At 28.4% G+C, this 26,795-nt stretch overlaps 1 protein-coding gene across 2 annotated transcripts in view; it reads right to left on the reverse strand.

The window, feature by feature from the left end:
• Positions 1-26,795, reverse strand: part of LOC106784216 (prolyl 4-hydroxylase subunit alpha-1) — a 273,903-nt gene that overhangs the window by 185,610 nt on the left and 61,498 nt on the right. Inside the window, exons 2-3 of one of the 2 annotated variants that reach the window (XM_014743519.1) lie at positions 23,000-23,366; positions 20,941-21,263 (exon numbers count right to left, since the gene is read on the reverse strand). The exons of the other annotated variant lie outside the window; for it this stretch is intronic. Coding sequence (XP_014599005.1) covers positions 20,941-20,973 — 33 coding nt within the window. The 5' untranslated portion in view covers positions 20,974-21,263; positions 23,000-23,366. The remainder of the gene's footprint in view (positions 1-20,940; positions 21,264-22,999; positions 23,367-26,795) is intronic. 2 annotated transcript variants of the gene reach the window in all.

Genomic DNA, 26,795 nt, shown 5'->3' on the forward strand with positions numbered 1-26,795 from the left:
TTTTTTTTGTTGTTTCTTTTTTTTCGTGTTATTTTCTCTCCCTATCTGTTATCTGTTATTTTTACGAATATCGAAATTGATCGATGAGGTTTTTCATTTTAATGGTAATTACGAACGATTCGATGGAATCGATTAAACCCACCGATGTAAACGACGGCGACCGTAAAGAAAGCCCCTTTTACGAAAGGGCAAAGTTCAGCGTCCTCGCACGATATATATATATATATATATATCTATATCTATATATAGGTGTACTCTTCTTCTTCTTCTTCTTCTTACGAAGAGAAAGAAGATTGAATCGTTATCGATCGGTTTGCGTTAGAAAAACGAGCCTGTGTTACTTTTAGTCTTCACGAGATAACTATATGCCCCCATGGATAAGAAAATGATTGAAATATAATTTATCCCGATAATTGATTAACCCTATATGATCAACACTTAAGATGATACAGTTATAATATGATTATTTAATATCGTATAAGATATTCGATATATTCTTTCTAATAAATAATTATCCATAAGATAAGTTAACGTTCAAAGATCAAAATATAATATATATACATACGTGAATTTTAATTTCAACGTAAATAAAATTATACGAAAACTGACGAGTTTCGAAGGTAGATATTCGTTTAATTTTCACGTACAAGTAATTTCACTGTGCCATCATACTATTGTAGTTCCCTTTCACTCTCTCTCTCTCTCTCTCTCTCTTTNTCACTGTGCCATCATACTATTGTAGTTCCCTTTCACTCTCTCTCTCTCTCTCTCTCTCTCTCTCTCTCTCTCTCTCTCTCTCTCTCTCTTTACAAACGACACAATAACCGATATTTGCTTCATGCGCAGCTACGCAAACGGAGGTAATGCTGAGAGGTGTGATGCGTACTCGAGCGCGTATATATAATTAGCGATAGCTAATTGCTATTTACGCACGAGCCTTGTCGAAATCCTGCTTACCGTAGATACCAAACGCAATTTCGAACGGTCGTCGCGTCGCCGTTTCATCGTTTCACCATTTTGCTCTTCCCTCGTTTGTCCGTTTTCCCACTTTCCCCCCCATTCCCTTTATTTTCCTCTACTCCTATCATCTCTATTTCCCTTTTCTATCTTTCGCTATGTCCTTTTCCAGCCTATTCCTACTCCTCCCCTCTCCCCCACCCATTCTTTCCTTTTTTTTCTCTTTCTACTGCTCGTTCTGTACGCTCATCAATTTTTCTTTCCCTCGAGTTTAAGCCTCGTTTTGTTCACGTTCGATATTCGATAATTAATTAATGATATTATATCCTCCCTTTACCCTTTTATTCGAGTTTCTGTTGAAAAGGAACAAAGGATTTGATCCTTTACTCTCGCTCTCTCTCTTTTTTTCTTTCTTTATTTCTTTCTTCCTTTCTTTCTTTTGCTTTGTAGTGAACACGACGACGATGATGACGACCATAGGACATTTGATCGGTCGTTACGTTATTCTTTAGTATAGGTTTTACTCTTCAAAAGTAATAGGAGTATTAATTTTATTATTATTTTTCACGAATTACACTATCAGAATTTAGATTTTAATTATAGATTGCAGATAACTCGTGTATAACACGTTCGTTAGTTACTTTATAAATGTTATGTGAATTTGTATTAACTTTGATTTAATATAAAAAATCAAAATGGTAGAATTACACGTGACCAAAAAAAAAATAAAATTTGATTTATTATTTTACTTTTCTAAATTAATTGTAGAAGGTATATATGTTTAACGAAAACAATCAATAATTTATTATAAATATAATACTAACCCGTATTTGTATGTGTGTGTTCATATTCAGTAATCAAAAGACAGTATACAATATAAACTACAATATATAATAATAATTTTTTATTTAATTCGTATTTTTTCAAAACGACAATGGATTAAAATAATACGATTAATATTTCACGAAAAGAAAAAAAAAGAAGGAAAAATTTCAATACGCAATAATATAAAATTTCTTAGACAAAAAAATCTGATAAAACGTGCACGAAATAACAAACGAAAGGGGTTTGGTCGCATTTAAAACTTTCATTAAGTATCTCGTTGTACAGGGATTTGCCCAATTCTCAAATCTTATTAGAGAAAAGCCGATGTTGTAGAAACGTTGTGCGTTAGATGAGGATTATTTATATATTTTACTTTAATCGTTTTAGAAAGGCTTCATCAGACCTTATACGAAATGTAGAAAGTGTAACAGCTGAGAAAACTTCGATTAGATTTAGATTACGCAATGACGCATAAGCTAAGTCAAAGTATCATTTTATCGATTACCTTTACTAGTTGCTATTTATAAGATCTTCCGGTAATGCAATTTATACGTAATCCGCGAAACTAGACGCACGATTAAATAACGTCTCTCTTTGTTGAATGATGATATACCAAGATCGATCGTAACAAATTATTATTACTTGAGGGGAGAGAAACGGGGGAAGAAAAGTTAGGCGGCCGCAAACTCGTTGTAGAATTCAGCGCCATCGGCTTCATTAAAAGTTACATTTATTATCGAAAAGTCTCGACGAAGGAGGAAACGACGAAAACTTTAGTCCGGTATTTCTACCTTCGCCAGTTTTCCCCTTACACCCTCCTTTTCTCTCTTCTATTCTCGCAATCAAACGATGTAACAAAAAGCCAATCCCCTCCCCCCTCCGTCGTAGTCCAAAATTTCTCTTCAATTTTAATTTGATTACTAATTATCGATTCTACGAATAACGCATTGGGCCCGATCATCGTGTTAAATTAATTATTATCGTTTCATTAAATGTAACGCGTATAAAATCATTTTTTTGTTTATTATTATATTTGTAAAAAAGATGGAAAGCAATTGTAGCGGATAAAAAAAAGAAAGATAATATCTCCAGTTTGCGTATTTTCTCAATTTTAAACCTGAACAAAAACATATACGGTTTCCTAAATTATAACAGCTTTTGAAAGAAGTTAAAAATACCGATTGTACCGACGTTTTTGTGGAAATTGTGTGTAATCGCTTGCGAATGACTAACTTCAAACGCACTTTTCTCGAAAATTACATATTTCTAACCGAATACACACGTATCTCATTATTAGTGAATCTCAATCTGATTAACAGAATATTTTCAATAAGATTATCTTCGATCGAACGTAAAATACTGTTTGTTTTTTTTTTCAATAGAAAATTTGCTCTCCTAAAGAAAAGGTTTGGAAAAAAAAAATTCATCGCCATTTCGTTAATCTGTTCGTTTATTATTTCTACAAAACTATATCAATATTTTATCATTATATATTTTCTTTTTCGTAATTTACAAATACATACATACCATATATAGATAGACTTTTTTGTTATAAACTTTAATTCGTTCAAACAAATACTAGAGAATTTTGTTTGAGTTCGTTTTCCACATTTTAATGTCGAATTTTCATTGGCCACAGTTAGCACGTTTTGGAAAAACAAGGAGTAACAATAATCGATCGGCGAAAAGCGATTAGGAATTTTTAATTAGAAGAAAATTCTACGTATGTCGAAGTATGCAACGAAACGGGATTGTTCTTCTAATTAGATTTCGGGCATCACAGTCGCATTCTCATTGGAAGCCAACGAAAATGTCGAAGCAATGGAAATCGACAACGATGCCATCAGAGAAGGATCGTACGATTTGGCGATAGTTAATTAATTGGCACGCTAATTAGGAGAACACGAGTGCGGTGTTTTCCCCCTCTTTTCTGATTTTCAAAATATCGAACCCCTCGGTTCGGTTAATATCGAAATCATGGAAACACTAGTCTCCTTCTCTCGTTAACGATTTCAAGCGTATTAATTGTTACTAAGTACATTAATTAACATTCACTCGACATCGTCAAACATTTCGACCACGAATAATGTACATGTATGCTTGAACGAATGAACTATGAGAGAAACTAACATATCGATAACTTCCTGTCGTTCTCATTGATTTCCATGAGGACTGGACTCGATGAATATCGACTGCTACTGTACAAAAGAATCTACTATTCTTTTCATATATATATATATATTTTGTGATCGTCAATATGGAATAAATAAGTATTATAAATGATATTTCATTATAACATAATATATTTGATAATAAAATCTGAATAAAATGTATAACACCGTACAATATGATTTGTTTATTATTTCAGCTGATATTTTATATATAAAAAAAAACGATCGAAAGGTACGTGTAAATTGTTTATGTCGTAGTATTATTAAGAGAGATAAAAAGAGAGAGAGAGAGAAAAGAGAGATGGAATAGATATCAATGAGATCATTTGGTAATGCTCTTGCACATAGAGAGAGAAGCAGAGAAAAAGAGAGAGAGAGAAAGAGAGAGAGAGAGAGAGAGAGAGAGAGTCAGAATATCAATAGATCCAAATACCAAAGCTCGATCGAGATAACCATCGTCGGATTCGCTCGTGCGTAATTACTAAAATTGAAATTCCACGACTATGGTGAAGCTGATGCCCGTATCGAAGATATCACGGCAAACTTTTCAATGATTTAATTAATTCCTATACATACTCAGGTAGATATATAGATATATATATCGTCATGGAAATATCGACAAATGTAACTCTTGTAGATTTTTGTAGTTAAAAAATAAACAATAGAAACGTATATGAAAGTAACGTCGTCGTTGATATTTATGGGAAAAATTCATCTGGAAAAAATGTATTCGTTAATCAAATAAACGATCGAATAAATATATGAACAAATAAAGGATTTTATTTAATATCAAATTTGATATCACGAAATGTCATTCATTTGCGTGGGGAAAAAAATAAAACTGAAGTTTTTTTTTTCGTAGACGCGTTGGAAGCGTTGTATTATACGCTCGAAAATAACACAAAAATGTTTTGTAAACATAAGCATTATATATTTGAAACCAATTGTAAAATTCTGTAAATGAATAGAGCTTCTAATGACTTTCGTATAACGTGTATACAAAAATGCCTTAAATATCCTATATGTACAGGTAACATGGTAGATAGTTTCTTAGAAAATGCCGTGTTATGTGAAACAGTGTTATATGAAACCCAGTATTCATTATTCCTTCACGTCATTATTTCAAAGTAATATGATTTTTAAATATGTTCAACAAAATCATGTTATCCAGTGTTATAAAAGTACAAAGTGTTGTTTTCGTAATTTATGAATTATGTTATAACAAAACCGTGTTATAGGATACTGTGTTGTAGGAGGGTTATCTGTATATATATTTAAACATTATAACATAAATAATTGTAAAACTGTGTAAGTGAATATAGCTTCGAATGACTTTCGTATAAAGTGTATAGAAAAATACCATACTCTCTCTCTCTTTCTCTCTCTCTCTCTCTATATATATATATATACATATATATATTTTTGATTATACGTTTTAAATTTAAACGTTAATTTTCAAAGCCGATTCTGATACACAGTTAAACAAACTTTGTTAACGAGCCGTTGGGCCGAGGTGTTCAATTTGAATTGCCGATTGCAAGTTGTAAAACGGAATCGTTGAGGCTCGTTATTCCTGGGTATTGATGCGTATCTAATGAATAACGTTTCCCATCTCGAGTTCTCCGAACATTCGACGACTACCTACCTACTAACTGTCGTCGAGGTTGTCGTTGTCGTTGTCGTCGTTGTCGTAATCGTCGTCGTCGTCGAACTCTAAGAGGAGGAGGAGGGAAAATCGCACGCGATTCGCCACTTTCACAAGCATTTTCCCCGTTAGATTCGGTCGAACTCGTCCGAGGGAAATAATTCAGTTCGTTGGTTGGACTTCGTTCAATCGTCACCTCGACGAGGATCGATCCCTCGGAATATTGGAAAAATCAAAAGTAACTTCGAGGAGAAAAAAGAAAAAGAAAAAGAAAAAAAAAGGGCAGGAAAGTATAAAAGTAAAAAAAAAGGAAAAATGAACTGGAGTATAATTGATCGATTATCACGATATTTCAATCGTGTTTTATATCCATTTATCATTTATCAAAGATTTTCTTTAATACGACCAGATTTATCTATTGTTAAAATAAGACGAACGATCGCATCTATCATCTTATGATTATTTTTCTTTTTTTTTCCTTTTTTTCAACAAAGATTTATAATATTTATTTCCTTTACTATAGAAACGGATGTATCTAATCTTTTGCGAGACTTTTTCTTCTCTTTTCTTATCATTTTATTTACCGCTAGAATAATTATTATCATTACATTTTAAAATAGGAAATACAAGCGGTGTGTGGGGGAGGGTAGGACGGGGTGGTATCACGTTCGAGCGCTCTTTTCAGGAAAAGAGTTTCATCAGATTTAAACATGGAACGTACTTAATCCGATTTCAATGGAAATTTCCGGCGGATGAGCAGTGAAAGTTGTTACCACCGCGATCTCCATTTATTCCGCAATACCGTATTCGGTATTACGGACGTCGAACTAACAATGGTCAGATATTTCGGTTAACTTTGTTTCTTTTATTTTACTTGTTTTTTTTTTAAGAATATTTCCTCGGAGAATGCTAATTGGGCTTTAAATGTTAAATTAAATTATTTAACGAAAGTCGAGATGTAAGCTAACAATTGCTAATGTATTCAACATAAAGTTTTTGTGTTAAAAATAACACACAAATATAGGTTTTTATAAATCGAATTATTAAAAATTAAAGAAATTGTTTCATTCGAAAATATTTCTATTAACGCATTTTTGTTAATTTATTTTTTTTTGTTTATATAAAACAACAAATATTTATTACCACGGTATTATAACTTATAATAACCAATTCATTTTCCAGATATGTATCACTGTTTTCATTGGGATTACGAAGAATCTGATACCTTGTGCATTGTTGAGAGTGAATAAAAAGTTAATATAACACATAATAAATAAATAAAAAACATTCCTAAGAGATACTTGTTTATTTATGTTTTTTATATTAATAAATTATTAAATTTCCTAAATGATGTATAATACGTACCATATTATTTTCAATTCAGTATCATTTTCTTCCCATGGTTTCGAGAAAAACTTTTATAAAATTAACTATTAACCTACGAATATATATCTATTAATTCTATCATATTGTAAAAAAAGAAAAGACACATTTTTATATTTTAAATTCAGGTGTTCCATTGATATGAAACAATTACTTTATATCAATACGAGGGACGATATGAAAAAAAAAAGAAACGATTTGAGAAAAAACGCATGGAAACCGTATTCTCGGGAAATTTTCCAATTTCGTTTTATTAAAACCCTCTTTTACTTAAAGTCGAACTGTCATAGAAAAGGGAAGAGGAAAGTTTCAAACCGATAAGGAAGCACGAAGTTTAATGTCAAATCGAACCTCGAAACTCGTATGGAAAGTTACAAATTTTACGAGTAAACCTGCGAACTTCTCAGCTACGTGCTCGTTGATACTTTCTCTGTTTCAAATGTTTTTTATGAAATCCACAGGCTACTAGTTTCTAATCTAAATGCATCTTTATTCGCGTAAGCATTGTAATTTCTCCTTTTGATCTATGCTTTTTTTTAAACTTACACATACATAAATACATACGTAGGTAGTGTGTAACATATGTAATATCTATACTGGATAACTATTTAAGTTTGATACGTATGGATCATCCCTTAATATATAAATATAATATAATTTTATTATAAACAATATAAATATATTTTCGAAAATATAAAAACAAGTATATATAAGAAATGTATAGTATCGCAGATATATAAATTACGTATCTATTTGAACGAGCCACATATCTATTCAAATCGAATTTACGTCGTATGTATAGGATGTGCTTATTTCGATTCATGAAATTGTACCTATCGTTTCCTGATGAACACCCTCCAAATAGAATTTTGTCTCGTTGAACTTGTAGATGTGATCACTTATTTTCATATTTAAATAACAATGAGAAAAAAGTCTTTTTTTTTTTCTAGGATATATTTGATATTCATTATTATACCATAGAGACCAACATAAGAAGATGCATTTAAATGACATACATAATTTCTCATATAAATATAATTTTAATTTTTAATCTCAATGTTAAATTTGAGAATAATTTTCTAATTAAAAAAGAAAAAAATGAAGATAAATACATACATTATAATATAAGAGTACAGGATAAAGATGAGTATCATTTTCCGTACGATTAATTATTAAATCGAGTATCGAGAAAAAATATATTCGACCAAGGTGAATGCTTGACGGTGTGTAACCTATTAATCATTTCTCATAATGATCCGGCGCCATACGGAAATAGGAAGCAATTCACGTAACGTGCATTATTAACGGCAAATTGAGCCCCGAAACTCGAATGTAAACTCCCAAATTTCACGAGGTAAATCTACGAACTCTCTGAATTACGTTTCCTTTCCCTCATACATATATATATACATATATGTATATATATGTATAAATCTCACTCTTTCTCTCTCTCTCTATATATATATCTATCTCTATCTTCCTCTCTTTATCTCATATAAACGTATCTTCTCCAACAACCACGTACGTCGATACTTTACGAACTATTTCACGTCAACGACAATAGTGCATTATTATTGTGTAGAAGATGCAATTTAAATGTCCTCTCTTTTGTGTGTGTATGTGCGTATATAAAGGCTCTTTGTCGCTATAGAGATAGTTTATTATCCGAATAATTCCAGCAAATTCATAAAGTATAACCAATGGGATCCAGAGCAAATAAGTAACTTTATGTAACAACGGTATAGAAACTGGTGATTATTAACATGGTAAATAACTTCTTTATCGTTTTCTAAACTTCCCCCTTAGTATATTATGATGAATATTTAAAGTTAATCATGTTTGTAATATAATTCAATGTTTTTATCTTTTTATTATCATTTTGTTAGGGAATACAAACACCTTTTCACGTTTATTCAATACTACCAAGTAGATCGTGTAATTTTTCTTTTTATTTTTCCGAACGAGGATTATCCATATATTTTTTATTATAAATATTAACCCCGTGCCCGTGTTGTTTGATTTTAATAATCGTGTCAGAAATTTGTCATTTAATGTGATTAGCATGTTGACTGTAACTAATCAAATATTCGAAAAGATTGGCTAGAAATAAAAAGAAATTTATTTTATTTGTAAAAACATTTTGCAAAACAATTATTACATATAATTAAATAATATAATAGTTTACTACCGAGTTTCGAATTAAAAATAGAAATAGAATTACGAATATTTTGTGATATTTCGCTGCACCCCGTAAGATAGCCACCGGTGTATACTTTGGAAATCATTATTTTAAAATATTAGTTAATTAAATTATGTCATTGCGTGTAGTTATGTTTATTAGGAACTATTTTTTTACAAATTCTAAGTGTTGGTTTATATACTTTAGTTATCCATACAATAATTAGAAATAAAAAATTGATCAGTTTAAATTTTTTAATTAATTTTCTTTTAATACTTAATAACAAATCTACCAAAGTAATTAAAATGACTTGTTTTTTTATATTTTTTTCATAACCATTATTCATTTCTAATTAAATTATTTTACCAAATATAATATATCATATTATTTAAATAATTAATTCTTTAAAGTTTGTTCACTTATCTCGTAAAAATGGAAAAGATTATTATGATTTTCTAAATAAATTTCAATTAAATAAGAAACGCGGCTCTCTCTCTCGTGTTGAAAGCACTAATTATATCTATCGTTTGGCACTTATGTTAGTCAATTTAACAAGGAGAGAACGTTAGAAATGCCGATAGACGTTTCACTAGCTCTTGAAAGATAAACATTATAATTTGTAGTCAGCACGTTTGGAATGGGTTATTATATCTACAAGAAAGTTTCGTTTCTACGTCGACTGTACTTGTTGATTTTAGTACTGGTTCAATCACGGACCAAGCACGAACTTCGTTGTTTGCGGTTTTTGGTAGAAACTTTCGAGACTATAGTATAAAGTAATTGTTTTTATTGCACAAATGTGTATATACAAATATATATATATATACATAATGTGATTAAAGTAAAAAAAGGAAAAAAGAAAGTGATAGGAAAGTTTGAAGCGAGCAAAGATAACAAGCAACTACTTTTAACAGGATGACGGGGAGGGAAGAGGAGAAGGGGGTGAAAAAGGGAAAAAAGACAAGAAAAATGAAAAGAAGAATCTAATAAAAACGTCGCGATTATGCTTTTACATTGTTGACGCGTTAATAACGATCGATTGTTTTTCCGTAGATAAAATGTGGAATTTTTGTTGGTAAAAGGTTGGCGAGGATTTTCTGGAACGTCGACTAATTTTCAATGATTAAATCAGAGATATAAAAAGATAAAATTGAAGAAAAAGAGATAGTAGAGATGGGATGGTGGTATAGGGAAAGAAAGAAGTAAAAAAAAAAAAGAAAAAAAAATAATCAGTGAAATGCGCCGACACGAGAAACGAATTTTCGCGTGAAAGAGAAGTCTAAGAATGTGCTACGAATGGGATTCGAATGAATTCAACTGAGTAGAACGGACTGTGATCATCCAACGGGATACATTGCGAATCCCCATGGAAAGTTGAGGTCAACCTGGAAATTGTAATACAATGAAGACCATGATATTTACGAATGAGATAGAAACAGGGTAACGACAATGATGCAATAAACTACGACGAAAAGATTCACCTGTATGTTTTTCCACACACTTGGTTCACGTGTACAATTAAATTACTTATTGTTAAATTTCTCGCACTATTCAATCGTAACTCATCAATTTTTTTTTGCAATATTCATCGGGTTTCAGTTTGATACGGCAATTTTACACGGTTTGTGCAAAATACTCAGAACGTGATCAGAAGTTTGGAAATAAACGGTATTAATAATATCTATTTGAAAAAGTAGAAACTGATAGAAGCTAATTTTTCTTGATTATTTTATTAAGTAAAAATTAAATAAACAATTTAAAGCCGATTCGAGTAAAGGATCTGTCCAGACATTTTAACTCATTTAGTTAGACTCTTCCTTCCTTTATCTATATTTCTTTCTCTATCTTTTTTTCTAGTCTACATTAAATTCGACTTTAAGAAAATGTAGGAAATAGAAGGATTCTTACAGACTTTTCCTAAGCATTGAACAAAATACTTTTATATCAAATTACTATTTTAGCAATGTAAGAATACATTATCGGGCAACAGGCACACACAGCATACGCATCTCCCCCCATAAGCAACCCACACCATGCTCCCACACACACACACACAAAAGCGAGCATGGTGTAGGTTGTTGAGACTGTGCGTGTCGCTATACTATGTATACCTCTATGAACTGAATCTTAGTCAATGTTAATGTGTTATTATGTAGGGCCTACTATTATCTATCGTAGGAGAAGATTATATTACGTTTAGATCGATATTCATAGAGATTTTCACGTAAAACCTGTATCTTTTGTTCCCCATCGTATCGGAAGATAAGCGAGTTTAGAACGAAATATTGTAGGAAGAATTTCTAGGAAATGTGAGAAATATGAATACATTTCTGACATTGTCAAAATGCGCTTTGCATTGATGACAATACCGGGGTATTACTAGCAATGACAGATTTCCGACTATGCCGGTAACATATCTTACTTTTTTACCATCCAGGTCTCACCTTTATCTCTCTCTTTTTTTTCTTTTCTTTTTTTTCGTCACCCAAACGTAAACCTGATTGCATTCCTCTCTTAAAGACCAACGAGCTTTGTGATGTTCAACTAAAGCCGAGTTTTCACGGGTATATTTTTCTTGGGCCAAGAATTCGTTGGATAAATTAGGAAAAGGCAAAACGGTGCGTGACTTGAATCCAAAGGATTCAAATTAAATTTATGCGGTGGTATAAGACTCTGATTTATTATTTGATTATAACGTCATAAAGTTTATTTTAACTTATTTGCTATTCGAAAGCTGTTAAAGTTGTTCATTCACCCGATATCGGTAACGGGTGTAGAACAAACAAAAATGAACTAAAAGTACGATGGAAAAAGACCCTCCCTCTTCACACGATTTATCGTATCGATGTGTGGTATATTTGTATGAAGAGTATATATGTATACGTACACCCCCTCACCCCTACCCTTGCATCGTTGACTTGCGTGAATAAAGAATTGGAGATATAATATCAGATAATGTTCGATTGTGTTTATTTTTACAGAACAACTGATATGTATTATAATATGTGTTAAGTTAAATATTCATTGTCAAAATATATATGTATAATACAATGAAACTATATAAATAAAATAATAAAATATATATAATTACATTTTTAAAATATCAAAGTTAATCTTCGTGCGAACCTTATGCGTCAACTTACAAAACAATTAATAATATCGGATAATAGGTTCCCTTAAACCATTCAACTTTTGTCTAACACATTTTTTTCTACCATCAACAGTTTCGAAGACATTTAAGTGTATCGATTTAAAGGAGACACCTTGTATATATAAAATTAAAACTACTTCACTTTCATTTTGTATATACGTATATACTATTAATGACAAGTAAATTCATAAGCTAACTTACATCACGATATTTAGAAATTGATATTTTTATAAATACAAAAATTGTAAAATACAAATCAAAAAAAAAAAAAAGAAAAAGAAAAAGAAAAGGTATAAAGTAATTTAATAAACGTAGAAGGAGTTGTTGTATCGAGGTCGTTCAAATTTAATTATTTCTTTATACGGTTCGGTACGTTTGATAAATAAACTGTCGTAATTAGTTCACGGCCGATAAAGTAAAAAACAATTAACTAGTTCGGACGACTTTTCTTTTTTTTTTTCAATCGTATTGACGAAGGACGACGACGACGACGACGACGGTGACGACAAATTGTGTCGCGTAGTTACTACTCTATAGCCAGGACAAAAATGTTTTTTTTTTTCCTTTTTTTTTTTTTTCCTCCATTTCCCACGGCCTTTCTCGTCGACTTTCGCAATATTAATGTTCCTTCTTCTCTCTACGTCACGTCCCAAGAGAAAATCGTGTAGCTGGATCATCGATCTCGTTCGATCTTCGCCCCTAGATCGTGCAATGGGCAATGTGTTTTTTATAATTACGTTTTCTCTTTTATCTTTCTTCAATATGTATAATAAGTGGGTATATATATATATATTAGGATAAGAAAATTTAAATGGAAAGTTAATCATCATTTCAACACACATATAACAAAAATTCTAAATATTATACATATAATAGAACGCGTATAGATAAATAGGTACCTATATTTTTACTTTATACATAATTTTGTTTTTTTTTATTTTTTTTAATAGAATTGAAAATTCCAATAAAAACACAAATTCAACGCGATGTTTAAACCAATTGAATAATTTAATAGGATCATGTGTGTTTCACGAATAAATTAAATTATTATTGCGTCCCAAATGAATTATCTTCGTTTTGTAGACGCGTGCGTTGGTAAAATTATATTGAAAAAAAGAAAAGAAAAGAAAAACAACTGGGACATTCTATATCATTGTAATACGTATTATTATAACTGTTTAACGAGCAACTTTATATATATATATATTTGTTAGAATGCATTATTCGTATAAATAAGAGAAAATCTTTAATTATATCTGAATACAATATAATATTAAATCAAGAATATATTTTGTCAAAATGTGATAAATAAATAATGTGATTTTCTAACAACGTGTTATTTGAAAAATAACTTTTTCAGGATTCCAGAAAAGTACCACATTGAAAGCACGATGGATGCTCGATTTAAAATGCGTCTCGTGTTAATGTCCCGTGAGAGGCATTTTAATCGACCGTCGACACATTTTACAAGTCTCGTTCTTCATTTTTATCGTCAAATTGACAAGTACAACATCTCAGAATGAAGTTTGTTCACGAATCGGTCAAATATTTTGAACAATTTTCAAAGAAAAACTACTTGTGTAAGTATTATATATGTTACCATGAAGAACCGAAATTAGATAATGTCAAAATTCACATGGTCGCTTGGTATACGTCCGAAATATTAATGTATAAGAATAAACCCAAATATTTGGTCTTTCACAATAAGATATATATATATATGGGCGCATCTTTCATTAAATGTTTCTTAATGAAACATTTTTCGGTACTTTTGAAAGTTATTAAAATAAATTGAAAAGACAGAGTAACCGCAGTTCATAGAACGTACTTAATTGGTCGTCTCAACTAGACGAGAATAACATTAAGTATGATTATTCATAGTATACTTTACTAGTGAATCATTTCCGTTATGTCATTGATTCAACAAGCTTATCATTAAATTCAATTAATTTTTGCTTTAAGATTAACGAATTATTTGTAGATATATAAAGTGTTAATAAATAGGATGAAATAGAACGAATCTGTCGTTTTCGAATGCGAGAAGTTAATGTAATTTAAAGTCTTGGCTTTGAAAAAATTCATATAATAATCTAAAAGTAATCCGATAAAATTTTCAATAATGTTAGAATATTTCAACAATCTATAACTATTTTCAACTATTTCACCTATTTTTGTTAATCTCTATAGATATCTTTAAATATTGATATTACGAGTTACAATGTTAGCTGAATTTCAAATAACTTTCTTCTTAGTATTTCAGTTATTGGCATAATGATTAAAAATAACTGAATTCAAAACCGTAGTTGACGTGGCATGAATTTAAATTTTCGTATTATCTATAACGTATCTCGTATTTATAAGAATAGATATATGAGTCGTTGTTCACAAGCAAACGCGATAAGCTAAAGTTTTAGAATTTGTTCAAAATTTATTATCAAAGCTTGATCAATAGCACCTGATCAATATTTTATTTTTTTATATTATAGTTCCTATAATTTCAGCTATTCTGAAATTTCAAATGCAAAAGTATTAATATTTCCATTGATACATGTTTTATTCGATAGTTGAAAAAAAGGGTAAAAAATGTATATATAATGAATTATATTATTTATTTATATTTTATAAATGCATCTGATACTCATAAATGTGTAATGGAGAATCGTTGAAACATTAAAATTTTTGCGTTACAGACAAACGTATTTTTAAAGTAACTACTTAATCATTCATCTCGTCGTAACAGTACTCATTAATTTTCTCGTGAAAACATTTATTTCTTCGTTACAAGATATCTCATGCATAGTTTTCAGATTGTACGAAAAAAGTAATGATTTTTCGTGAGACGTTGCATAAAAGATGAATTTTAACCGAGTTGCCATCTGGAATATAATATCATTTTCTAAAAAAGAATACTCTTTAAAAGAGCGATTATTCGCGGCCAAAAGGGAAATGAAATGTCCGGTGAATTTTTTACGAACGACTCTACTTAATGTCGCCATTGAGAAAAATTACGTTATTTTAAACACCTTTATTTTTATGTAGAGATTATTTCATTTCACTGTTAAAAAAAATAATACTAATAATAAATGCAATTAATTTTACTTATATAATTTAAACCTAATATCTTTATATGGGTTAGAATCATAAAAATAATATTGATTTTAATCCCCAAAAATAATCTCTTTCCATTTGTTTCTTTTTTTTATTAAAGATGTACAAGGTAAAAAAAGAATAATGAAATAATACAATATTTTGGTTTAAAACTGACATATAATACTCTAACAACGTACAATGAATTGCAATTTGAAATGATTTTAATTAAAAAAAAAAAAAAATATCAAGTTTTGTCAGTTCTTCAAACTAAATTAAAATAATAGTGTAAAGTTAGCTATTGTTTACAGCTTTTTTTTTAACGAGATTATTAGACGAAAAAAAATAAACGATCTGGTATTCGAATTATTTTCGAAAAATTTGGAATTTATGGGATTAGATGAACAAATTTTGGTTTTTCTACAATTTGAATAATATTTTTATCTATGTTGTAGCTTACAATTTTATATTCTAGCAAATAAGGACACGAATGTAGAGTCTATACGAATGAAAGTTTAACTCGCTCAATGAGTAATCAACGTACTGACCTGTCTCAATGAGTTACGGTCAGTATCGGGTCATATTAATCCTTGATGTATCTATGAGAAATAAACAAATATATAAATAGGATATCCATATATATATATATATATATACGGTGCATTCCACGTCAAATCGATCACTTTTGACCCCGATCCCTTTCGATTTGACTGAAACTTTTTTATCATTTTCTACCCCAATGAAAACCTCTCTAACTTTGTCAAAAATTGACTTATATTTTTTTCATCTCTTATTAATTGTTGTTTATTTTATGCGTATAATTATAACATATATTATTATTATTATATAATATTATGTATATATATATGTAAAACTGTACAATTATAAAACAATTCACATAACTTATTTACTCGTCTTTTCATATTTATCGTTATCGTATAAAAAGATGACGTTTTTTTTTTTTTCATAATGTAAAATTTATATAGCAGATTATGGAAGATGGCAGAAGTCACGCAATAACGATTAGAACGAATTACGTTCTACTAAAGGATTGTTGGAGACCGTTACGATAGGAGTAACAAATCGAAATCTTGATAGTCAAGCGTGTCGCCTACACGAACAAAGTTCATCTTATACCGAATAAGATATAAAATGTAACGTTATAGTTAAGTTATATCATCCGAGAAAATCACATCACGTGAGAAAAAAAAAGAAAATGGAGTAGAGATTTATTTACGACAAAGATTGGACAACTGGATAGAAAACATAGAGATACACTATTCCTATGGGTTCAATTTAACGAAACAAAATTGGGGGACTAAAGAAGAGAGTTCATTTTTCTTTTATCTTAATGTACTTAGTGTTTTGTTTTGTTTTCTTTTTTACTGTTTATATGTTTTAATACAAATTGTATTTTAGATAATTATATATTTAATTTACAATATAATATTACAAAATTTATCAAAATTTTATTCTCATAATGGTGAATTATTTTTATAAATGATTATGATTTATTATAAGATATTAATGAATATATACATTTGAAGCCTAATATTTTTTTTTAACGAATTATATCTTTACCAATTATGGTATAATTTCTATAATACTTAGTTCGTATCTTCTCATTTCGTAATAACATTACTAGGTATTTTTCATTACTTTTGATCTTTTACCTGACTGCATGGAATTTACAAGAACCGACATTTCAGATTAGCACGCGTTAAACTTATAATCTAATCTGTTTAATGCACTCGGTCTTACTAGATGAAAAAGAGATATACCTTCTGGTCATTAGCATACATACGTACATATACATCTTCTCATGTCGGTGATGTATTAAAAGTACACATTAAAAATCCAATGAGGGGTAGAAAATGTAAAAGAGATATATATGCAATTTTTGCATTTGTTTGCAAGTCAAATAATTACCCCTCCTGATCCTGCTGCACGATAACAATGAAGGACTTACCAATTCAATGGAAATGAATTTCTTTTGTTTTTTTTTTTATCCAAATGAAGAGGCTTACCTCGTTCGTTCAAGTGTATTGTGAAAAATTACTTTCAGAATAAGTTTTCCACTTTTAAGCACACGTATTATTTTTGTTTTTGTTTGTTTTTTTGTTATTTTTACGTATGGCACACATGTAATAAGATAAAGAACAAATGAGATATGTAATGTATATAAGATAAAATAAAGTTTACTATCCAATTTAAAACTTATCGATTGTGTGAAGGTACGATTCAATATTTAATTTCGAAATACGAATAATCGTATATTGCCTGGCTCTAAAATATATTTTCCAATGATTTAAAATACATAAAGAATCATACGGATAAAGGATACATTTTTGTTGAGCATTGGCTATACTCTGTTTAAGATTACAAATGACTTATGGTTGAAATATCGTAGAAAAGATAGAGTAGTGTAAATTGTGAGTGTCCAATATATCACTTTATGTTGATAACGTAAAAAGGTTAAATGTAAATATAGAAGAATCACTCGTTTTGTGTAAACTTCGATATCTTTCGAAGGATTGACCTTTATCTATTTTTTACGATAATAAGGAGAACTCGCAATGTAAAACACTCTTTGTTAGCTAAATCAATAGTTTGTGTTAAAAAGCTCATTTTATGATATTTATTTTAGTTTATTTTCAAAAAAATACTTTATGAACAACATTTATAATGCACTTTTCATTGTAATGACATCATTTTTTAAATATTAAAATAATTCTAAGATACGGATAATATAATTTTAAAATATAACACAATATTAAAATAAAATATTGAGATAATAACATGAACAAATAAATACAAATGAAACGTATAATTATCATTTTGTAAGATACAATAATATTCATTTCTTATACATTTTTTTTTTTAAAAAGAAATATTTTTTTATTATAATTCCAAGATGATAAGGAAACATTTATTTCTTTTTTGCCAAAACTGAAACTGTAAAAACTTACACAACATATGTGTACAAATTTCTGAACATAAATAAAAAAACATTTCAAATCAGTGTACAAATCAGTAATAAACAAATAATAATTAACATATTATTACGTAATATAAACGAATTGAAAAATAAATTTATATACATATGCTCTATATATATAAAGCATATGAAATATAAATCAACGTGATTTAGGCCAAATTATGTAAAAACCTACCAATCTTCAAAATACCAAAAATTAAATGTAACAAGTTTGATGATCTTTATTTTGTAAGAACTATAAAAAATTAAAAATAATATTAATTATATCACCCGATATATATTAAATGAGCTATTAAAAAATCGCACAAAAATAAATTACACCCAACAGAAATAACAATTACTCTGCGTCTATTTTATTTATTTACTCAATTTTAAATGGTTGTGGTAGTTGATAGCTTTTTTCGCATAATTTGACCTACATAATAATATTTAACAAATAAAAAAATAAATCTACTATCCAATATACCCAGTATTCCCATTTTGATTATACGCAACATAAATGCAAATTGCTATTTTTCAATCAATTTAATTAATGACTTTTTAAGAGATATATTTAAGTATTCTATTTGTTGTCTCATAGAAAGTTCGTATAAAAAAAAAAGAAAAAAAAAGGGTAAGCTTAATAATTTCGTAATTTCACATTTACGAATAGCGATAACGAAGTTGAATTATCATCTTAATAAAATTTCATATCTTTCGGAAGATCTTTAAACTTTGAACTCGCTTCGAATTTTCGTAATGATTAAGACGATTACTTAATTACCGAAAGATTTGAGAACACAATGAAACTTGAGTAAAGTTAACATTAAATAACGAAAGAAGAATCTATTAGAACTCATTAATGTGACTTAAATTAATTGTAAGAATGATTATTTCTTACGCGTTTTAACGAGGTCGAATTAGTTTTCAAATTCTCATTAGACTCTTTGTAATTAATTATTCCGTTGCATGCATTTGAAATGAACGCGATAAACGCTTTTTTAATGAAATTTCAAAATACAATTTTCAATCGAAATTATTTTGTTCAAAGAACTTTAGCTAGAAATATCGGACAAATTAATATTAATATTCAATTTGATAATTTACGTTCTGTTTGAAATATTAATCAAAGAATCGTTGTCCACTTAGCGAAATTATCTAAAAACTGCGGATACGACACGAGCTGTTAATGGAGTTAATACATTTTTTTTAAAATACGATCACTTTATCACGCGAAATATGATGTTCACGAATAAATCCAATTTATTTGATAATTTCTAGATTGATCTTGTAATTTTTGTTAGAATCGATTTTAAAATCATTATTTTTTTATTTTTATGCACAACAATGTTATAGTAGTTATTATTTATTGTAATAAAAATATATTAGTATGAAATGTATATTTAATGTAAGTTATATTCAATGCCTTAGGAACAGTGGTTTTCAAACTGTGTTAGATAGAACCTTTAGGGTGTCATGCAACTTTTCCAAAATATTCAACATATATATTATAATTATAATTCAAATGAAAATTATATTTGCAAACGTACCTTAAAATTTTTAAAATTTATATATATATATTTTGTTAATATATCATTTTTTTTTGTTACGAGAAAAAATTCTTTAAAAATATAATATTATTATATTATTATATATTTATAATAATATATGTAACTATAATAATATAATATAATATTCTATATAATATTTTTGCACTCATAAGGGGGTCCCGTTAATCGAAAATATTTGAAGACCACTGCTTTCAAATTATCTATTAATAGTCATCAAATATCTAGTAAATAGTGTATATATATATACACATATACAAATAGTAATCTCAAAATAAAAGAAATTGACATTTAACGATATTAAAAATTAGTAACTTATAAATAACAAATAGGTAACGCGCGCGATTTGATCGATATCAGTCACATATATATATATATATCGATATAACGATATCATCGTATCATCATTTATTATCATCATAATATATACCATAGGTTGATAGTTCAATGAAAGGCTTGAAAATCTTATATCTATAATAATGTAAAAGAGGAAAAAAGAAAAGGGAAAAAAATGATAATACATTTGGCTATAAAATTCTTTTCTGCCTTGTATCACGATAAGCATTTGCTTTACATATTTCCTCGAATAGGGTGGCCCTTCTTCACTTTTTCAATTTTTCATGTTTCACATTCCGCTTCAAAATGAGACGTAGCAGAAAAAAATTTTGAAACTCAGTTCGGCTTTGCATAATATCAATGCAATGTTAAAAATTCAGAGTCCTCTTGCTATAAACTATAAGAAAAATAAAAATCATAATAATAGATAAAAATCTATATGAGAAATATATAATAACAATAATTGTTACTTATAAAGAAAAAGAAGAAAATATTAAAAATTTTTAAGATATGTATTCTTTTACAAATAATAAAAAAAATCCAAATGAACACACAATATCGTTAAATCGAAGATAATTATAGGAAAAAGTAATGTAACCATGCGTTTTTGAAATACTAAAAAATGAACTTATCTAGAATGGTTGATTGAAAGTAGATGTACCATCGAGACGCAGTAGTTATGGTGTTCCATCATCGTGATATCCAAAAAAATATTACGAATCCTCTTCGATGTTACTTTTGTCGGGCAGCATTGAAGCAAGCTTATATTGAAGACACCTCGGTATGTTGAGTTTAAGAACTTGTTCTTTGTAATTAAGACGTCTTGTGATTACTCTTGAAGATAATTCAAGTAACGTGTACATCGGTACCATTATAAGGGCTTGTGTTCGGTTGATTCTATGTGGACAATACGGCTCTCTACCATTCAAACATTTTTCCAACCACGGCTCAGGATAAAATACATCTTTCTGGTTCACCAAATATCTGAAAAACGTTTGCTTTTTTCCTAAATAATCCAAAAGACAACAGTTAAACACCTGCTTTGTTCTTATTTTTTTTCCTTTTATATATATATGTATATATAATATTTCTGGTAAATTATTGTACAGAATATATGAAAATGATTTATTGTTGTTTTATCATGCTATTATTCAATTCGTGACTCGTTGAAATCCTTTAAAAGAAATACTCTTTTGTAAATCAAATTTTATACATCCACATTTTTTAAATTAATTATTCTTTATGATGAAGTTTACCTTTATCATCCTATAAAAGATATAATATACCGATAATTAATTAAGACATTAGATAAAGTTCGAAAAAATTAATTTTTTTTTATTTATTTGATAATATTATTAATTATAATATAGAAAATAAAGTAAATCATATTAATTAATTTCATTTTATGATTTAATCTACAGTCATTATTACCGGTACATATATAATCCTTTTCATAATTATCCTACAAAGAGATGTTATTATATGATTGTATGTAGTGAAAATGGAACACGAATAAGATAATAAAAAATTCGGCGTATGTATATGTATATACGTTTCGTTAAATTCCCTTTTCTATCTTGTTTCCATGATTTAATTGCACTCTCATACGAATATATTTGACAAACGAAAATTCAACAGTAATTAATCGATAGAATTATTTTAATTTCAAAAATAAAGAAAAAAAATTTGATTCTCATTTTAAATAGGAATACATTTATTACGCGTTCACATATTATTATCATAAAATAATAAATAATTCATTAAAAATGATATTATATACTTTAAATAATAAAAAAGAAAATATGAAATAATGTTTTTCTATCAATAGTTGAATTTAAAAAATATGTTGTTTCTTGATTGCTTTTATTAAATGTGCTCCAATTTTTTTTTTACTACATACAAATATAAGTATCGCATAAGGATAATTTATTGAAGAATAAAAACAACGTATAACAGATGAAAAAAGGAAACTTGACCGAATAGAGAGTAAATCCTCACCATAAAGAATTTATAATCATAAATAGAATAATTTATAGCCACAATATTACATAAATTTTTTATATTCTTTAATAATCCAAACACAAATTAACATTAATGAATATTCTTTCATAATAGCATCTAATTATCGAAAACTACATAAACGGATTAACCGTAAATACTCGTTAACCTTTCAAATTCCTCATTCGTCATCATCGATTATCTTATTAAGTAAATTCATCAACGAAAACTTAACAATTTATTTTCATATAAAAAAAAACATGAACAAATTTCTCACGTAAATCGTAAGAATAATTATGACAATGGACTTAAATTGAAAAATGAAAAAAGATTGATTTTAACGTTTTAATTTATATTACAATTAATTATATTATCAAATGTATCTTAGGTAGAGAAAATAAAAAATTCATTCCCTATTTATTGACTTACAATTAATTCAGTGTCATGATTTGTATCTACAATTTAATCAAATCTGAAAATAATATCAAACGATTCATTCTTAGTAATAATAAAATTTAAATTGACAACGTTTCTCGAGTTAACGCAAATATTGTAACAATACTATTATTATTAATAATAATAATAAAAATTTTATCTTAAGTTCGTCAAGAAATTTTATTTTCAATTTCGTTCAGAAATACTAATGTGAAAATCGAACGAATGGTGTTAAACCACATTAATAAAAGATGAACAACTGTGACGATTCGTGAAAGTATTCTCACCTTTCCTTCGTCTCATCATCAACGAAGATCCAAGGATGCGTTACGAAAGTGTCGATGTCTAAGTAGCAAGCAGGATTTAAACAGCCATATTTGATGGCATGACCTTCATAGTCGATCCAATAAAGTGCAACATTACGTTTTGTACAGTTGGTAAATCTGACAAATGATATTTGTCGGTTGTTAATTGAACGTAAGAAAGGTACTTCGTTTTCTGCCATTTGTGTTTAAATATCTTCTTTATTTTTGTTCTCTTTTTAATTGTCTCCTATCTCTCTTCTTCCGACGCTTTCTTTTTCTTTCTTTCTTTCTTTCTTTCTTTCTTAGTGTTTTTGCTTTCACGTCCTTTCTTGGTACGATAATTGGGTGACTGAAAATAAAATCGAAGAAGCCTTTCGTTAATTACAAACAATATATTTTAACTTAAGTTTTCATTTATTTCGTCTTCCTTTCTTTAACCTTATTAAAAGGTTCCATATATTTTATCAGATATCGCAATAAAATGAAAATTCAATTATATATTATAATTATTTTTGTTAAACAATATACGAAGGTTAATAAATGATAGAAAAGTGTATTAAATATTCGTAAGTTAGAACACGAAACGTAGAATAATATGGTCTAGTGTATTTCGTGTTACAAGAGAGTTTATTGTTAAACGAGCCAAACGAAATTAACTCGGTAATTAAATCTTGTTAACTTGGTATTATTAACAAATACTTGTTTATATTATACCATGAGTGGTTCGATATGCAACAACATAATTATTATGAACGTGAGTAAGGTATTTCGTTTATTATAATAATTGCATATGTGTGTAGACGATGTCATATACAATAAACGATCCCAAAGTCATTTCTTGGATTTTGTAAAAATTCAACAAATTTGCACACGTTACATCCAATGTATGCGAATTAAATTTTTTGAATAGATCTCGGAATGTATTCTTCATATTAACGAGATTAATTCGATATATTGTGAATAGAAAAAAAAAGAGAAAGAGGATGAAGAGAAAATTTTGATCCTTATAAACAATTCAAGAAATCATTTTGCCAAACCAACACGAATTAATATTGTATCATTTATTAACATTTAACTACGATAAGTATCGAATTAATATTATAAACATCATATACATTTTAATCTCTATTATTTTTGTTGTTTAAGCATACATTCTGACTTTTGATCTTTCTTGTAATTGTTCACTTCGTCGATATCATTTATACTTTAATGATTTATAACAAAAGAAAAATCATTTCGAGTTATTTTAATAAATTCTCTAACTATTGCATTTCCCATTTCAATATTTTATTTAATCATTTATAATTCAAACACCGTTCTATTTAAACTACATTATATTATATGTATGTGATATAAGATTATTGGAATAATATATTAAAATAATTATACCATATTAATTGTAAATAAAACTTATATTTAACAAAAACTAATCTTTCTTTATAAAATAACACTTATGTTTAAACTATACATGTAAAATTTGTACCTTCCAAAGTTTTAGAAAAAAAATGGTTAATGGAATCAAGTAGTACGTAATACATAACAACGATATCGCAGATATTTTATAAAAAAAAAAATAAAATAAGACTTAATTATTTTATATAATATACGATTACGTTATCTTAAAAGTTTCATAGTGTTATAAAAAATTATGATTACGAATCAAACAATAAAAAAAAATGATGTAAAACTATATGAAAAAGATAAGAATAATTTTTCATATTTTTTATATAAAAATATTAATATTTTCTAATTAACTTAACACTGACATAATAAATATATATATATATATAAAATATGTCGGAAATAATATAAAATGATAGTGATAACTGAGAAAATACATGAAGAGACTTGGCGATTATCTTCGTAATATATAGCTATAATCTTTGAATTCAGACAAGGATAAAAGTTTCCAACCTCGCGGAAAGTTCGTAGAACCACCGCGAGAAAGGACCGGCCCGCGATAAATCTCCAAAGATATACGGAATAACTTCTTATTGCCCCTTCTCGAGAAACATAAATCTTGCTTTTCCTGTCATCGCTAATTCCGACTCTGACGCACGATGACCCAGCCCCCTTTCAACCCCCTTCAACCCCCTAACCTCCACCCCCAATTCTACATTCGATTCTCAACGGAATAACGTTTTCGTTTTCCGTTACTTCAAAAACTGGAATAACGATTGACGATTTGATAGGAAAATAAATTGTTAAAATGCTCTCTCAAACTTTATTTACATTGGAAATAAATCGATATACGGATCATTTATTTTGATAGTGATGTAAATTTATTTTCTTCTTTTATTTTTTAAATGGTATATCACATAATTTATGATTAATTTTGTTTCATTAATTTAGTTCATCAGGACCATACACTATGCAAGTAATAAGACAGAATACTCAATCATTTCCAAGAAAATGAAGGGAGAATTTTCACATGCATTCTTATATAACAGTCCGTTATAAATGGCAAAATATATTTGTTACAATTTAATTCAAGAAAAAAGAAATTATAGAAAAAAATCTAGAATAATATAATGTACTCTTCCTTATGATTTTAATAAGAATAATTATTTAATAAGAAAATGTGTGTTCATCTTTACTTCATTACAAACAAAAAATTGTTTTACAGTAAATACGTACTGCTGCTCTTCCAATGCGATTTCAAAACTAAAAAAAGAAAACATTATTTTACCTCGTTTTTAATTAAACATAAATTTATTGTTAGTTCCAATCCGAAAATATATGTTTGTTAGTTAAATAAATTTCTTAATTGTAGAACGAAAACTAAAAAAGTTTTACAGGATTAAAAATTTTGAAACAACTACATTTTCTATTGAATTTAATTCGACTTAATTAAGTTAAAAAAATTTTAAATAACATCCGTAGTAGTAGTAATAGTAGTAGTAGTAGTAGTAATTATCGGAAGTTTCCGATCGGTGACTGTTGCATAAAAAAAGATAAAAAAAAGGAGAAGAAAAAGAAGAAGAAGAAGAAGAAGAAGATAAGAAAAATAAGTAATTGGATAAAATGAAGAAATCCACGAAGTCGTCTTCTTCTTCAAAGTTCAAACGAATTACATTTACAACAAGAAACTTCGCGTGCATGAAAACTTCGTTCGTTCCTTCTCCATTCCTCTAACCGTGTGAAGTTACTCGTAAAAAACAAACGTGAGATTAGAGAACTTCCTCGTTCCTACTACTACCTTTCTCATTGTGACATCTTTCGTAAAAATCAAACGTGACCGACTGACTACTCGAGGGAAATCGGTAGATTTATCGATTCGTTCCTGTTATTAACTTATTTCGCATGCAAAGGCGTAGTACCAATATGTATTACAATACTACTACCGCGCAAACCAAAAAAAAAAAAGAAATAAAATGAACACAGAACACACAGAGAGAAAGAAAAATGATAAAGAAAAAAGAAAATACCAAGAACGTGATACCGGATAAGAATATTAAATAACTATCATCGATTTTAACGTAATACTTTCTATATTCCCCCTTCCAATACGAAAGAAAAAAAAAACAAAAAGAAAAGGAGGGGGGGGGGTTGGTTGGGTAGAATAAAAAACTTCTTCTTTTCTCCGTTACACCGCGATTTAAAACGAAAAACCTCTAATCAATCTTTATTGGCGTGGGTAGGGGGTGGCGAGGGGGGAGTCGACGGGGGAAGTCGAGGGAGGCCGGATAAGGAAAGAAAAGTTAATCGCCCGCACGTTTTAATCTAAAAGAAAAAAAACTAAAATAAAGTAAAAAAAAAAGAAAGTAAAATCAAAGCC

The sequence above is a fragment of the Polistes canadensis genome, unplaced genomic scaffold (genome assembly GCF_001313835.1).
Source record: "Polistes canadensis isolate GaletaPanama2010 unplaced genomic scaffold, ASM131383v1 scaffold_32, whole genome shotgun sequence".
In the NCBI taxonomy this organism is placed as follows: domain Eukaryota; kingdom Metazoa; phylum Arthropoda; class Insecta; order Hymenoptera; family Vespidae; genus Polistes; species Polistes canadensis.